Source organism: Nicotiana sylvestris, chromosome 11 (genome assembly GCF_000393655.2).
Source record: "Nicotiana sylvestris chromosome 11, ASM39365v2, whole genome shotgun sequence".
NCBI lineage: Eukaryota > Viridiplantae > Streptophyta > Magnoliopsida > Solanales > Solanaceae > Nicotiana > Nicotiana sylvestris.
Genome location: NC_091067.1, coordinates 94,136,280 through 94,153,182, shown reverse-complemented (window position 1 = coordinate 94,153,182; position 16,903 = coordinate 94,136,280). Strand labels below are relative to the sequence as shown.

General features: G+C 36.1%; 2 protein-coding genes and 1 non-coding gene across 5 annotated transcripts; 1 reads left to right on the top strand and 2 right to left on the bottom strand.

Annotated features, from left to right (window-relative positions):
- LOC104230446 (uncharacterized) lies at window positions 1-5,482 on the top strand. 3 transcript variants are annotated; one of them, XM_009783267.2, is made up of 7 exons: window positions 1-173; window positions 277-343; window positions 1,078-1,218; window positions 1,302-1,454; window positions 3,666-3,788; window positions 3,971-4,114; window positions 4,857-5,482. In XM_009783267.2, the coding sequence occupies exons 3-7, from the start codon at window positions 1,093-1,095 to the stop codon at window positions 5,313-5,315; spliced, it is 1,005 nt and encodes a 334-aa protein (XP_009781569.1). In that variant the 5' UTR covers window positions 1-173; window positions 277-343; window positions 1,078-1,092; the 3' UTR covers window positions 5,316-5,482. The 3 variants fall into 3 exon arrangements, with proteins under 3 accessions (XP_009781569.1, XP_009781568.1, XP_009781567.1); XM_009783266.2 differs by lacking the exon at window positions 277-343 and having other exon boundaries at window positions 1-169; XM_009783265.2 differs by lacking the exon at window positions 277-343.
- Window positions 1,739-1,837, bottom strand: LOC138882408 (U6 spliceosomal RNA). The gene has a single exon (XR_011404014.1). It is a non-coding gene; the product is annotated as a U6 spliceosomal RNA (small nuclear RNA).
- Window positions 5,483-7,845: 2,363 nt separating the features above from the next.
- LOC104230447 (equilibrative nucleotide transporter 1) lies at window positions 7,846-12,461 on the bottom strand. Its single transcript, XM_009783268.2, has 2 exons — window positions 11,857-12,461; window positions 7,846-8,718 (listed from the first exon to the last, which is right to left on the bottom strand). Exons 1-2 carry the CDS (start codon window positions 12,368-12,370, stop codon window positions 7,991-7,993), a joined length of 1,242 nt encoding a protein of 413 aa, XP_009781570.1. The 5' UTR covers window positions 12,371-12,461; the 3' UTR covers window positions 7,846-7,990.
- Window positions 12,462-16,903: the final 4,442 nt, after the last annotated feature.

The following is a 16,903-nucleotide window of genomic DNA, read 5'->3' as shown; positions in this document are numbered from 1 at the left end:
CCAACCCTTTTAGCATATTCAACGTATGGCTCACGTAGAATGAATTTTAACAACTCCATCTGATTTCACTTGATTCTTGGCAATTTCTCAACTTAGATAAGCTTCAAGTATTCAGCTGCTCAAATCCGAACATCTGGTTGTCAAATCATCGTCTATCCAAATCCTTGCAGTAGGTGAATCATCTCTTTATAGCCCTTTGTTAGAGTTTTGAGCTTTTAAGCATTACCTAACTTGTAATTTACATTTAACCAAAGTTGATCTAAATACATAAAACAGTGGAATTATTGCTGGGTCTTGATTTCCTCTCTACATCATTCAAGTTTCAGCTCAAGCTATTTGTTGGGTACATCTTTTCTTTTTTCAATCTTATCTTGAAAATGTGTGGTTACTACAGTTCATTTTTATAGGATTAGACGAAATGAATTTCTTAATCGGAATTCACATAGTGTTTTTCTGCCGTGGGTAGTGTGGATTAGGTTATTCATATTGGACTCAGTTGCTTGAGGGTTATCTGACAAAGACCTTAATCTGGTTCCCTTTTACTTTAGGAGCATGTTGATCCCATAAGTTTCTTTTTTTCCAACTCCAAAAGGGAAATAACAAGTTTGTGAGAGAATGTATCACATGTCAATGTTTCAAATTTATTACTCAACTTTTGACTATGATTTAAATTACTCTCGAATTGGAGAGTTATTAGGGGGTCAAGGGTAAAAACCAGACTTCTTCCAAGCAACGGGGTAATAGTAGACCAAAATTCTAAGGGAGGGCAAAATTACTCAATCGGATCGTGCAGTGGCAAATTTGACCCTTTTCTCAACTTTGAATATAGAATACAATTTTGATTGACTTCCACTGTCTTAGAAAATGTGATTCCGAGAGTTGGTTATACTTGCAATAACAGTCCATATTTGTATGTGAGGCAAATACATATTCCACTAATTGGAAGTTATATTTCTCAGTTTTGTAGCAATGATACAAATTAAGGCACTTTGAATTCAATGCAGGAACATTTAGCATTTTGTTGTATATGAGCTGACATAAAAATGTCGCATAAACTAATACTTGCAAATTATTCAGGCTCCGATTTGCTCAATGAGAACGGAGGGTCAGAGTACAGATATATTGGAGAATACGAGCAATGTACATAATAAATTGGCTCATCCAATGATCCATTCCTTTTTCTCAGGATTCCAGGAAAAGGTCCAAGAATGTGTTAAGGTTTGCTCCTCCCTCTTCAAAATGCTTTCTACCTTTTGACGTATATTTTAATATGTATTCACAAATTCTCTTCATTGCTGTAGTCAAATTTCAAAAGACTGAAAATGCGTCATGATACATCAATCATGAGAGGTAATAACAGAGGAGCATCTGCAGTCATAGATTTGGACAAAGAGAAGCAATTACAATCTTGGAAAGAAAATCCAAGTTGGGTTGATCAACCCCCAGATATAAAGGTAAAAACTGAATCAAATTGTTGGTTGGGTGCAAATTCCTATTGCTGCACTTTAAGACAACACTGAATGGACTGCTGAAGCTAGGCCCTCATAGCACTTTATTGGGATATGACCTCCTAGTTTCTCGTTCTGTATTTCAGAAGGATGATTTCAAAATTTCAAATTTCAAAATTTCATCAAATAGATATTTACCATACATTGTAACGTTATTGTTGGGTCCATTAACTCATATCTCCACCTCAGATCTTCTTTCTATTAACTTATTCAGTCTTCTTTTATAACTAAATTTTTTCGACCATTTCTTGACTTGTGCATGTTACATTTATGCAGAGGCCATGTTAATCTTCTCTAGATAATTCCAATTTTATACCACACAAGGAAGTAAAGGAGGAGCATAAAGGATTGATCGTTTTTCGTTTATATTTTTTCCTAAGAATGCTCCAGGAGGATGGTATGGCAGATGAAAATGTTACATATAGAATCATATTAGAATGGTTGAAATGGAGAAGTGCTACCGGAGTGTTATGTGATATAAGGATACCTAGTTGGCAAGCTTTACAGAAAAGTTGTAAGACCAACAATGATATATGAGAGGAATGTTGGGCTGCTAGAGTCCAGCATATCCACATAATGAGTTTCGCAGAGATGCGGATGCTAAGATAATTGTGCAGTCATACAAGAGTATAAATGATCGCATTCGATAGAAGGTGCAAGTAGCACACATTGAGGATAAAACAAGAGAAGGTCTTTTTATATGGTTTGGTCATGTCCTACATCGACCTTCAGATGCACTGGTTCGCAATTGTGAAACCATGATGAATGAAGGTATTGATGGGGGACGAAGTAGACTTAGAACCACATGGAAGGAAGTTGCCTTAAAGGACCTACTATCTCTTCGAATCCCTGCAGATCTAGCAAAAGATTAGGGCAAATATAAAAAATAAAATAACGATCCATATAGATGACACCAATTAGTTAGGATTAAGTTTTTGTCATGGTATGTTTACTTTAGTCCTATGTAGGGGTGGGCATCGGTCGGTTCGGTTTGGTTATGAATATTATCGGTTTAGCATATCGGTTATCGGTTTACAAATTTGATAAACCAATAACCGAACCGATAAGATATCGGTTATCGGGTATCGGTTAATCGGTTATCGATCATGATCGGTTCGGTTATCGGTTTACCCGATAAGATAACTCAATCTAGAGTTAGGCAAAAAAGAAAAGACAATTCACCGGAGTTAAGCAAAAAAGAGAAGAATTCACATATAGCATACTAAAGACTTATGCTAGGAGTAACTAGTAAGGTCTATGAAGAATGAAGATGAAGCAACTGAAGAATGGGGTTGAGAAAGAATATGAGAGAATGAACTGAAACCCTAGCATTTGTATATACTTAAGGATAAAGTCGTAATTTTATTAATTCTTGTTGAGTTATCGGTTAACCCATTAACAAAATTGGCAAACCAAGGCCCGAACTGATAACCCAATAGTAAAAAAATTCTAAACCATTATCGAACCGTTAACCCAATAACCCGATACCGATAACCCAATAAAAATTAACGGTTCGGGTTATCGGTTTTACCCGATATATGCCCAACCCCAGTCCTATGGCTTTTTGGAGCTTTTTAGCCCTGTAAAAGATTTATATGTTAGTAGAAAATGTAAAGATCTTCTAATACTCCCTTTGTCCCAATTTACTTGACGGTGTTTGACTGGGCGTGAAGTTTAAGAAACAAAGACGGACTTTGAAAACTCGTGAGCTAAAAACATGCTATAAAACAATTTGTGAGTATAAAATTATGATATTTAGGGTACAATGTGAAGTTTAAAGTTAACTTGTTTTTAAATATAGAAGTGTATCATTCTTTTTGGGGCATATTAAATAGGAAAGTATGTCACATAAAATGAGATTGAGGAAGTACTTTTATTGTTCTAATTTTAGTTTTTACGTATAATATTGGACTAAGATGAGCTGAAATGAAGTGACATGGTCAGTAGTAATCCTAAGCCAACTCCAACTGGCATGCGAATGAGCGTAGTTGTTCGTGTTGTATATTTGTTCGAAGAGGTCAGATATTCAGAGACGTGAGCACCACATGTGCTGTACATTGTAGAGCTACTTGTGATGTTTGATCCTCTTATGAGGCCTTATGGTTTTTTTTTTTTTTTTTTTTTTTGAGAAGGTAATGTGAAGTTAAATCCTTGCAGGTAAGTGTACCCAAAGGTTCTCTGTGCAACCTGTGTGTGAAAGTTAATGTTGGACTGCCCCCTGAAACTGTGTATGACATTGTAACTGATCCTGAAAACAAAAGAGTCTTCAAGAATATCAAGGTAAGATACCTCATTAAGATGTTGGAAAACCTCATCTCACCACAATCTGTTCAACGAAAGTAGTACTGAGGGCAGTAAAGTTTTTTTCCCTTTATATCTCTTCTATCACTCTCTTCTCTTAAGCTTTATGATTATGTGCCTCTTCATTTCTAATTCTGATGCAAAGTTTCTACATATATCAGGAAGTAGTATCAAGGAAGGTGTTGGTTGATGAAGGCTTAAGACAAGTGGTGGAATTAGAGCAAGCTGCAATATGGAGATTTCTTTGGTGGTCAGGAACTATAGCTGTTCATGTATTAGTGGACCAGAACAGAGAAAATCACACAGTAATGACCGACATGATCACTGATTAATTGTTAGACCACACTGCCTATTTTTTATCTGTTATATCACTTGTTAACGGAAAAAGGTGAGAAACCTAACATGCAGGTATTAGCTTGGCCAGTAGTTTTTGAACCTTCACTAATCCAGTAAATTTCTGCATTAAGTTTGATGCTGAAAAACTATCAGGTGTGTTCTTGATATATACCAATCTGTTAGACCAGCTGGCAGCTTACAAAAGTAACCACACAACTTGGAACCTTTTGTCTCACCTTGATATATTGCGAATCAATATCCTTATACAGCATGAAATTGCAAATTCTCATTTTACACTCCGAGTAATTTAGATTTGAGCCTTTGACTGTAAATACTAGCACAGTTATAGGGTGAAGAAGTGTTTGAGAGTGCTTTTAGACAAAAGAACTTCTAAAAGTATTTGGAAGATCACTGCAGGTACTTCTGTTGCAGTCACTAGAATTGTACGCCTAAAAGGTAGAGCTTTGCGTTAAGTGCTTTTTTTTAAAAGCAACAATAGTATCTAACAGCAAACCTGACATCGTGGTTCACCATATTTCTAATTGATGCTAGTTTGCAAAACTGCAATGGAAAAGAAAACTAGGATTACATGATTATTCACTTTATCCTAGACCAAGAGATTTTGCAATTATATCATGTTTACCTACTGTAATAGCAATTGTAGCTTTTGGTATTTCTCCTACATACTCAACTTTTTTTTTGTCTGTTTAGATGAACTTCAAGCAAGTGAAAACTGGATTCATGAAAAGATTTGAAGGTAGCTGGAGAGTGGAACCCCTGCTTGTTGATGAAGATCTTTGTCATCCGTTCAGACCTAATAGATTAGCGGATTACATTTCGTACACTAAAGGAAAAGGAAGGATTGGATCAACGGTTAGCTTGGAGCAACTCATTCAACCAGCTATTGTACCTCCTCCACCCATTTCCTGGTATCTTAGAGGAATAACTACCAAGACAACCGAGATGATTATAACAGACTTGCTTGCTGAAGCAGCTAGAATAAGAGGATCTTCCAACAATGATGGTTACCAAGGTTTGAAGGTAAATGAGGAATCTTCTGTTGAATCCCAAGTAGGTGATATTCGTGATATAAAAGAAAGGTGGGCCTTGAGAAGGAGAATGGCAAGGCATCGTCAGAGAAGATTGTCTTTGATTGCCAAGTCATCGTAATCTCTATTTTGGCAGTGTAACTGTGTAAAGCGCATTCTTTATCGTAGCATAGCTGAGAGGTTTACTCTAGCAAAGTATGCTTGGTGTAGCAAATTATAGAATAATGTATACCCGAGTGTCTATTCTGATTTATTGCAATATAATGGACTGAGAAATTGTTGTCTTCATGTTGTTGCTTAATTGCTGAAGCTCTCATCTGCAGTTGGCCATCTACTGCATAGGTCATCTAGGTCTCGTACCTGGCTCAGTAATCTCTGTAAACTCCTAAATTCCTTAAACTGCCTGATTTAACTCAAGATGGATGCTAAAACACATATAGTTAATAGTGTTCAAGTTACTTTGTTGCCTCCTTGTCTGCCTACTTGAAAATGAATCTGAATTTTTGTGATTCAGAAAAAATATTTGGTGCACCAAGAGTAGCAGCTAGTCCAGCAGATGACAGTTAGAACTCCTGAAAAGCTTCGGTGCTGATTTAGATATTACTGCACCAAGGAAATTTTTGAAGATTTGGAAACTCTTTTAACTTTAAACTTTTTAGTTTAACCTTAAGGATTGCTCTTATAGCAACATAAATATCATGACATCTTTAAAACCACTAAGTTCTAAGGTACATGTATGTGTCCTTTCTTTCTTTCTTAAATATGTTTAGTCAAACTAAGTAATACAAAATGAAACGGATGGAGTACTCATTAATTATGGGAATGTTTGTGTGTGTGTCTATATATATATATATATATATATATATATATATATATATATATATATTATATAATGAATTAAATGGGCTATAGTAGAATCTAAAGTCGAACCCGTAGCCTCCAAATTTGTCAAATGGCAAATTTTTGGACTAGTAATTGAAAAATAACCAATGTTTGCAAAGTGATGCAAAAATAGCAATTATTTAATGCGAAAATAAAATCTGAACAAAAATATCTTTAGTTGAAACACACCAAAAAATTAGCATAATATGTTGTATTATGGACTTCCTTATAAAACTCCAGCGTATTATGTTGATAGTCCAACACATTATGAATTCCAACACATTAAATTTTATAGTAAAAAATTCAACTCCAGCATTTTATAATATGCAGAACTTTTTTTGGACCTCAACTAAGGTTATTTTTGTCTAAATTTTATTTTCGCATGACAAAGTGGCTAAATTTTAATTAATTTTAATATTGTGCTAATTTTCAATGTAAATTCCATGTCTGGATTGTTGTTCTCTTAACTCATGGCTAATAGCCTGTTTGGCCAAGCTTCTTTTTGGCCAAAAGTGCTTTTTTTGGGCCAAAAATTAAGGTGTTTGGCCAAGCTTTTGGAAGGAAAAAAAGTGCTTTTGAGGAAAAGCAGAAACAGTTTTGGAGAAGCAGAAAAAAGTAGCTTCTCTTCAAAAACACTTTTTTGAGAAGCACTTTTGAGAAAAATATACTTAGAAGTAGTTTTTTAAAGCTTGGCCAAACACTAATTGCTGTTCAGAAGTGCTTTTCAAACTAATTAGCCAAACACAAACTGCTTCTCACCAAAAGTATTTTTGAGAAAAGCACTTTTGAAAAAAAACACTTCTCAAAATAAGCTGATTTTTGCAGCTTGGCCAAACGGGCTATAAGACTCACTTCTGTGGGGTCTTCCTTGTCGCCGTCAGCCTAAAGAATTAATTCTCGTGAGAAATTCAAAAATAGCCAGATTTACAAGTGATCATTCAAAAATAGCCACAGTTTCAAAAGTAATCAAAATTTAGCCACTTTTCATGTAAAGATAAATCTGAACGAAAACATTGCTCAAAATCTGAAAAAATACTCCAGTATAATATACCGGTCCAACATAATATACTGGAGATTGGAGCACCGATGCTCCAATCTCCAGTATATTATACTGGAACTTTCTGCGTGTTGGAGTTCCAGTATAATATGCTTGAAGTTCATGCACAGGTGCACCGATCTCGAGTATATTATGCTGGAACTTTCCGTGTTGCAGCAAAATAGTGGTTATTTTTCAATGACTTTACAAACACTGGCTATTTTTGAATGACCGGTCTGAAAATTGGTTAGCATGTGCTATTTTCACTTAATTCTCCAAGCACTTTAGGCAGACTGGACTTCTATGAACAACATTTCTCCCCTATTAGGACTACCTCAGGGAAGGCAGATACTCCCTCCGGTTCACAATAAGTGACCAATTTGCTTTTAACACACCCATTAAGAAAATACTAAATTCTATATAAAATTACCTACTATGACTAAACTACCCCTAATTAAACATTTAATGTGAGGAGTAAGAATTTTTTTTAGGGATATGTACATAGGGGTTATTTTGTAAAAACAAATTGAATTCTTTCTTGATTACATAACTGGACACTTATTTTAAACCAAAATGAAAAAGCAAATTGGTCACTTATTGTGAATCGGACGGAGTAGCTCTTAAGCAGGGATCTTTCAATGCAGGTAACCCAGAGGACAGAGTACCCAAAATGCAACAATAATAAGTTTGAACAGGCAACTTATAACATTCAGAATAAAGAATTATCAGCAGATATATGTAATTTCCAAAGATATACATTAAAAATGCAATTCAAGGTTTAAAGTTACAACACGTCAGGATACACATTTAGAGAAGTTTGAAACTTTTGCAGTGACAATTGGTTGAGGGGAACCAATATCTTACAAGCTGCTGATAAACTATATAACCCAGAACCATGATACAACAGAACCAATTGCCAGACCCATCACTAAAAACAAAACAAGTACGGTCCCAGCTATCTCTGCTTTTTGCAGTTGGACAGTTTTTGGACCCAAGATCATTAGCAAACTAGTCATGTAGCCATTAGTTAATCCCAGTAGACAGGTCAGTATTGTCACAGGAAACTCCGTCCTAAAGAATTTAGGCCCATGTAAGCAACCATAGAATAGAGGCAAAAACAACAGCCTTGCAAAGCAGGCACCAATAGCAACCTTTGCATTATCAAGAAATAATATAGGAGTCAGAGACTTCCCAACCAGATCAAACACATTGTAGCCAGTAATCAGCATGATCGGATACCAATCCTTCAGAAGTTGAGAATGCACGTCTTCTGTGATATATCCTGGAAATATGCACAAAGTGACCACATAAATGCTGAGGATGCCAAACCCATACCATTTTACTGTCCCAACAATGTCCAAAGTTGATCGCCATAATTCCGGAGTTAAGTCACCCTTAGCCTCTTTCTCCTCATTCACAGCCTGAATTTTAAGATCATTGTAGTATTTAATTACTGGAAGTCTATGTGCCACATTGTAAAAGACTATGCACAAAATCATCACAGCAATGCTGAAAATGAAATAAAGGTTAGCACTCCTTCTCAGCCCTTCAGCATCTTGCGGATATACAGCTTTGGTTAAAATTCTCAGCAATGAAACTAGGACACCTGCAACACAGAACAAGAATCTTAAGATTGCTACATGACCACATCCCAACTTTCTGATCTTTTTTTTTTTGATTTGCACCGGGTGTCCGAGTCTCTATGAGCCCCGACTAATCCCGGGGGTGCACAGGCCCTCGGCAAGGAGTTTCCCGCAAGTGCACCATGGTTAATTCAGGTTTTACTCAGTCCGATGGCCCCGACTAATACCATTAGTTTGTCATGGTGATAGTAAGAAAACAAATGTTAAAAGCCAAGAGACTTAGAGCAGTTATATTTAGAATGTTCTGTTCTAGATTCATTCTATATGTTTAGGTTAACAGTATGGAGTACTCTTCATGATTCTGTTATAATAAGGAATCTCAGTATTCATATATCCCTCCTTGCTTAGTTACTTTCATTAACTCATGTAGTCTGTACTTTCCTTTTTTTCTAACAGTCTAAGCTTCTGTATAAGGAGCTTCTTGTATATTTGCTTATCACCAATCATAATAAAACGTTTTTCCCGTTATTCTCTGTTTTCACATGCTACCATGGCTCTATTGGTAAAACCTAATAGTTTAACAGCAGGCAGCCTTATGTTGCATGCGTTGTAAAGAGTTTTTTTTTCCTCACAATTTTACTAGTCTGGCCTCATTCTAGTGACTTCTAGCATCATCACTCTGTTTTTCTGATGACCATTCAACATCATTGTTCCCTGTTCCAGCTACTATTTTGGTTTTGTTTTGACATCATGTCTCATGTTTATCTTGGGATTTATCTGAAACTCTATGTCAGCTGACCTTTCAAGTTAGCACTCCAAACAATCCTGTCAAGTTAGCCGTCTATATGTCTACCAGTCAAGCCAACTGTAGTCACACACCCAGTCAGCTGCCATATCATTGTCCAATCATCACTGCCATGTCAGCCTCTCTACTCCCTCGGGGTAGGGGTAAGGTCTCTCTACTCCCTCGGGGTAGGGGTAAGGTCTGCGTACACACTAACCTCCCCAGATCCCACTAGTGGAATTTTACTGGGTCGTTGTTGTAATATGTAAAATCTTACTGTTTCAGACTTTCAGTAGCTTGAGTATGTCTAGGAGCATGTTGAAAGTCAAAAGAATTAATGCAGTTCTGTGATTAGATGCATTTTATGTGTTTATATAATAGTAGAGATTATTATTTTAATTCAATCATAATAACTAATCTCGACTGTAAGTAATTTTTCTTATTTAATAACTTTTCTCATTTCTAGTAGTCCAAACTTCATATAAGGAAGTTCCCAAGTAAGCTCCTTTTAAGGAAGCTCTTGCATGTTCTTCATAGCCAATTGTAAAAAGAGGCTTTCACTCTTATTTTCTCTCTTTTTAGGACAAATGTAATATTTGATAGTGGGACTCACAAGACACATCATGCAATATCTTCCAGGTTGACAATGCTACAAGGAGCTCACAGATGCCTAACAAAAGATAATATTTGCTGAACAATAGTTAGCATTACTTCTATTTTTATTTTGAGTAGAAGTTAGCATTATGTTTTTGTTTCATTGCATACCTTCTTCCATCAAAAAGAGAAGCAACAGATATTCTTTTTTATTTTTATAAAGATCAGTTGACACATATGGATAGGTAAATGAAATCATCTATTCATATTTGATAAGGCCATCATAGGGAACACTGCTAAACACCTAAAGTCCTCTGACTAATCTTGGTTGTTACTTTATCAATCACCCTTATATCAATCACACTCCAGTCAGTATGTTTGCAGAATGCGCCAGAGATAATAGCAAACATCAATTGCTTAAGAGAAAAAAAGAAGCATGACACCGTGCCAGTAAAAGAGATCCACAGAGGTCTCTCGTCCAATATATCAAAGTTAATGGGGATTGACTCCCGAGAAAAACTCAGATTGACTTCGAGTCGTCAAATTCTGGGACTGAAGAAGGTCCCAAGCAGCTTGATAGTTTGGATTCAATTGGTATGTGAGTTGAGGCTTTTTGTCTTTTTGGGGATAAGTCGAATACAAGTTGAGTTTACAAAGTCGTGAGAAAATTGTTTCATCTATCACCATGACAAACTAATGGTATCAGATTGAGAGACTGAAAGAAGAGCACAACGTCACCTAAAAAGTCTGAAATGTTAGCTGGGTCTGCCTACATTTAACTACCTAGACTACAACAGATGCTACAGCTTTAACAAAATCAAAATCTAGGGTGAAGATAATGTGGGACTATGAGATTTTAAAGCAATTGATAGAGATCATCTGCATGCCAAGATAAGTTTAGACAATTAGAAACACAAGTTGTCGCAGCTTTTGCAGATAGCAACATTCAGGGAGAAGATCTTAAAGTCCCCCAAATTCTGAACAGTTCATTTGTAAAACTAGTGAAGGCATCATGTTGACTCATGGGCAGATAATTTCCCTGAACAACTGTTTGAATGTATACTGTAGCTTTAACATGAGTAACACTCAACAAGAACAAGACCCAGGTCATAGTTAAAATTGGGTCGCATCAACTCTAACTTTGGTATCAGCTAAGCCTCAATCCCAAACTAACTGAGATCTCTCAATGAATCATCTCAGACTCAATCCCAAGTTAACTGAAGTCTCTCAATGAATCATCTCTCTATCACAGTTAATTTCATTCCGATACATCTAAATCAAAGACTAAAGCTAACAAGATTACCCCAGGCTGAAACATTGATGCAACCAACCAGTTTTAACTCACATAAGCAGAATTCAATCAGGAAAAAAAGAGAGAAGAAAAGCAAGCAAACTTTATCCCTTGTACATAGTATTCTTTCTGTCACAATTAATGTGACACTCTTTCCTTTTAAATATGTTCCAAAAATGAATAACATATTTCTATATCCGAAATAATTCCATTTCAATTTTCGTATTTTACCCATGATTTATACCCACAAAAATTTCTATAGGTCGTTTTAGACCATAATTTTCAAAAGTCTGTCCGTCAAAAAAAGGCACATAAATTGGGAGAGAGAATAGTCTTTGCTGAATTTGAAAAATTAAACAAATCATCAACTGAAGGATCAGATGCTATCACCAAAAGATGTAGTAACATCAGACTCAAATTATCCACCGAAAAAAGCCAATCTAGGTCAGATATTAAAAAGTCAACGAGCAAAATGAGGAACAGTTTGTATACCGGAAGCAGCAGTTCCGGCGACGGTAGCCTGCATGTACCTGTCCGGCAACTCACCGGCTGCCCCAATTACTCCACCTTGAACCAACGCATCAGCAATCCCGCAAAGTCCGACCAATCCGACCGTCACATAAAACCCACTATACACTCCAATACTCCCCTTAACATAAAACACATCCATTAACGGCACGGTAACAAGAGCGACAACGAATAGAAACATGCCGACATTAATCCGCACAAAAGAACTTGTTTTATTAGCAAAAGCGACAATGAAGAGCAAGGAAATGAAGCCGATGATCATGTAAACAATGGCGAAGATACGGTCGACCATTACGTCGGGGTAAAGGTAAGAGAAGTAATCGACGGCGGTGATGAATGCGTTCCATGGGAGGAGGTAACCGGTGCCGAGAGTGAAGTAAATGATATAGGCTATGTGGAATGTGTCCTTTGGAATTTTGGGATTAGGAGAAGGAGGTAGTAGAGATGTGGTGGATTCGGAATCGGCGATTACACCCATCGGCGCTCTTCTGTCTTTTTTCGCTTTCTTTTTTGGGATAAGATAGAGTGGTATTTTCGTACCATGTGAGGAAAAAGATATTACTCCACCAAAATAGGATTAGATATTTTAGCTAATTATTGTTGGATAAATAGTATATATTTAGATCTTTAATAAATTCCACATACAAAAGTTAGATTAATCGGGACTAGGGATGTCAATTTGAGCCCAAACCTATTTAGCCCGCCTAGAAATTAATGGGTTGGACTACAAATATTTTAGCTCATGTGTCAATTTGGTCTTAGTCCAAGTTAACCCATTATTTTTTATAGTTCATTCTGACCCATTAAGCAACCCAAATACAAGTCATGAAACTCACTCAAAACAAAGAGATCTCAACCCAACTTATCTAGAAATTTACTTAGTTGCCCCAATTTTACTTTTTTTTTGTATTTTCAATTTTCTGTTCTTTAGTTTTTCTGCACTACCCATCCACCCTACCCCCTCGCGCAAACCCCCTCAATTTTATTTTTTTTTATTTTTTTTTTTTGTATATTTTTTTTTGTTTTTTCGTTTTTCTGCACCACCCACCACTCCAACCCCTCACCCCCACCCGCAATTTTTTTTTTTCAACTTACACATTTTAAGGTAAAAGCTTTTTACGCAAGATGAACATGGTTCTAAAATATGGGTCAAGTTGGGCGGGTGGGTTATGATTCATTGTTTAGCCCATCTTGACCCAGCCCGTCTTAGCCCAAACACACTTTGGGCTGGGTTGGACAATGACTCATTTATTGACCTAACTAATCTTGACCCGCCCAAATTCAGCCCAAACTATTCATTTGCCACCCCTAATCGGGACCTAAATATAGATACGGAACAATAATACATTCAACTAATTGTGGGAGGGGATGTGGACAATAATTGAAAATTGGAATGACGTGTAACAATGGGTCAAGTATTTGTGTATTATAATTGAAGGAATGTTAATTGAGAATTGTACTCCCTCCGTTCATTTTTACTTGGCATGTATATTAAAAATAGATTTCATTTTTACTTGTCACTTTACGCATATCAAGAGAAGAATTTTTTTTTCCTGTTATAACCACAATATTTATTAATCACTTCAAATCATTTTGTCAAATCCAATAAAATATGCATCAATTAATATAGGTATCATGGTAAATTATGCACTTCATTTATTATTTCTTATGGGGCGTGAAAAGTCAAAACGTGCCAAGTAAAAGTGAACGAAGAGAGTATTTGGTTTTTGAGCTAAGCAAGTCAGAGTTCTAAGCAAAGCTGGTGATGAAGATGATGACTTGTTTTCTGCCCGAGTATTTTCAATTCTTCTTTTTAGTTTTCTGTGGGAAAAATGAGGTTTTTTTTTTTTAAGATTAAGTACTTTCATTACTTCAAAGTGGAAGGTGCATATAAGGAGGGTGGTGCAGGTGCACCACTAGTAGCATAAGGAAAGAGACACTCTATATCCATAGTTCCATCCCTAGGTGGATCATTACAAAAACAGTGGTAGCAGTATCTATATAACTACATATTTTATTGTAGTGGTTGTCTTGTGCTCGCACTTGCGGTAGATTTACAACGGTGGTATCGTGGTGGTTTACAAAAATATAAGTGGGGATGGATCTTTTACAAGCCACACCTGTTAGGTCATGTGTGTACTCCTTAAGGGCAAAAGTAGGAACTTGTTCCATGGTACACACAACAGAACCATTGGGCAACTTAGAGCCATACTTACCTAAAATATCTACTACCATATTTGCCTCCCTGTAGGTATACTGGATGATAGGATCACCCAACTGCATTAAAGAACCTGCGGTCATCAACAAGATTTAACGTAATGCGGATTACGTTGTTTTATGATGGCAATAACCTCTTTTGCCTCAATATTGATCTCTAATGGATAGCAGTGGCATTGCAATGCTAATCTAAGGCCAGCTAATAAAGCATGTAATTCCATGTGGATGTTATTTGCACTTGAGATATTTCTAGCAAATCTTCATACCCATTTACCTTCATGATTACGAATTATTCCCCCCATTTCATTGTGTCCTAGTATTTTTATGGCAGCATCATCTGTATTTAATTTTTAAAAACCTTGAGCTAGCGGATTCCATTTAATATAAATAGAGTTTCTTGTCACGACCCAAATTTTCAACCTTAGGGCCGTGATGGCTCCTAACACCACACTTGTTAGGAAAGCCAATGTTAGAAATTGATTAGCCATTTCCCTTTGAAGAATTATTAAAACACAATAAAACAATTTAAAAATAACTAAATCTGATAGTTTCCATAAATAACTTCATGAATAAAATAATAAGTGAATAAATAAACCAAGCCACGAACTAAATATATAACTCTAAGACTACCCCAGGGTATGGTGTCACAATTCACGAACTTCTAAAATACTACATATAATGGGCCGAAAGAAATAATGTAACGGTTTTGAGTAAAATAAACAGTCTCTATAAAACTAAGAGAAGACTCTAGGAATTCTGCGGACGCCAGCAGATCTACCTCGTATCTCCGAGTGATGAATGACAGCTACTAAAGTCTCTAACGCTGGACGGTACCTGGATCTGCACGAAAGAGTGCAGAGTGTAGTATCAGTACAACCGACCTCATGTACTGAGTAAGTGCAGAGCCTAACCTCGACGAAGTAGTGACAAAGCTACGGCGGGGCAATTATAATATAACCTGTAACAACATATAGGTAATAAAGCAAGAAAGAAATTCTAAACTAAACAAAAACAATAAACTATAGAAATAAATGAAATAACTCGGCCACCTCTTGCCAGGTCTCAGCTATAACCAAATTCTCACATAAGTTTTCACATTTCAAATTTCGCTTTCAAAGTAACTGTAGGTGTCAAATATGAAATAAACAGTAGAGTAAAATAGAGATATTTTCATTCCTTGTATTTAAAAATCAATAAATCATAAATATTCTCCCTTATCGCTCCTTGTTGCGGCGTGCAATCCGCTCCCACCTATCCACTCTTATTCCTCCTCCCTATATACAATTATCACCCTTATTTCTCCTGTTGCGGTGTGCAACCTGATCCCACCTGTCCACCCTTATCACTCCTTGTTGCGGCGTGCAACTCACTCCCACCAGACAATCATATTACTTTTATTTATAAAGATTTCACAACTTTCAAATCAATGCCTTTCACAATATTCTTACCTCAACAATTGTAAACCGTACTACTCATAACTTCATCATTTATAATTTCACAAATAAACCAACCGTAATATATATTAAAACACTGTCAACTAGCTCACCCTTTTATGTATCAAAATGAAGCCAAAGGAACAACCAACACTTCCAAAATACTTGAAACAATACTTAACAACAATTTAACAAAATCAAGTAAGCATATAGACATCAATGATCATAAAACAATTAAGCCAGGGATCAATTAAATTGGAAACGGGGAAGGGATCCTATTTAACAGATAATTTGGTGGTGCATAGATACTCGTCACTTCACCTATACACCACGCACATGCAAATTCACATAGCAATTAGGTTGGAGATTCCTATTCCCTCAAGTCAAGGTTAAACCAAGCACTTACCTCAAATTCGCAGGCCATTCACTGCTCAATTATAGCTTTTCCTTTTGAATTCACCTCCAATACACTCGAATATAATCATAATTAACTTAATATTATTAATTAATGGTAAAGGAACTAACCTTTCTAAAAAATTATGGTTTCCTATGTTTTCTAAAAAAAAAATTAAAAACCGATCTCGGGCCCGCTTGGTCCAAACTCAGGGTTCGGACCAAATTCTATCTACCCATTCACCCCCGAGCCCGAGTATGCAATTAGTTTTGAAATCCGACCCCAATTCGAGGTTAAAATTTTATTTTTACAAAATTCTTCAATTCTACCCAAACCCCCAATTTTTTGCCATGAAAATTCTTGATTTTTGATTGAAAAGTGATGAAAAACATTGGGTAATCTAAAAAGAAGAGTTTAGAATTGTTTACCTATACTTTGGGATGAACCTGTGTGAAGAAAATCGCCTCTAGGTCTTTTTAGGTCGAAAATATGAAAAAAATGGTTGCTGCCTGAGTTGGATTATGTGATTTTTCTTTTTTTCTTTTTTTCTTTTTTTTTTTGAAGAAAAAGCGTGGAGCACCAGTGCACCAGAAACTATTATTACAACATTTTTTTATGACAACAGATTTTATTTTATAACAACAAATTTTTTTTACAAGTCAAAAACATCCCAAAGCCTACCTGAAACTCACCCGAGCCCTCGGGGCTCCAAATTAAACATGCACGTAAGTCTAAAAATATCGTACGGACTTACTCGTGCGATCAAATCATAAAAATAACATCTAAAAGAAAGAATTTAACCTCAAAACTCATGATTTTTCTCAAGAACACTTAAATTTCACTATTTCTCAACCGGACGTCCGAATCACGTCAAATCAACTTCGATTCTCATCAAATTTCACATATAAGACTTAAATATCATAACAAACCTGTATCGAGCTCCGGAACCAAAATACGAGCCCGATAC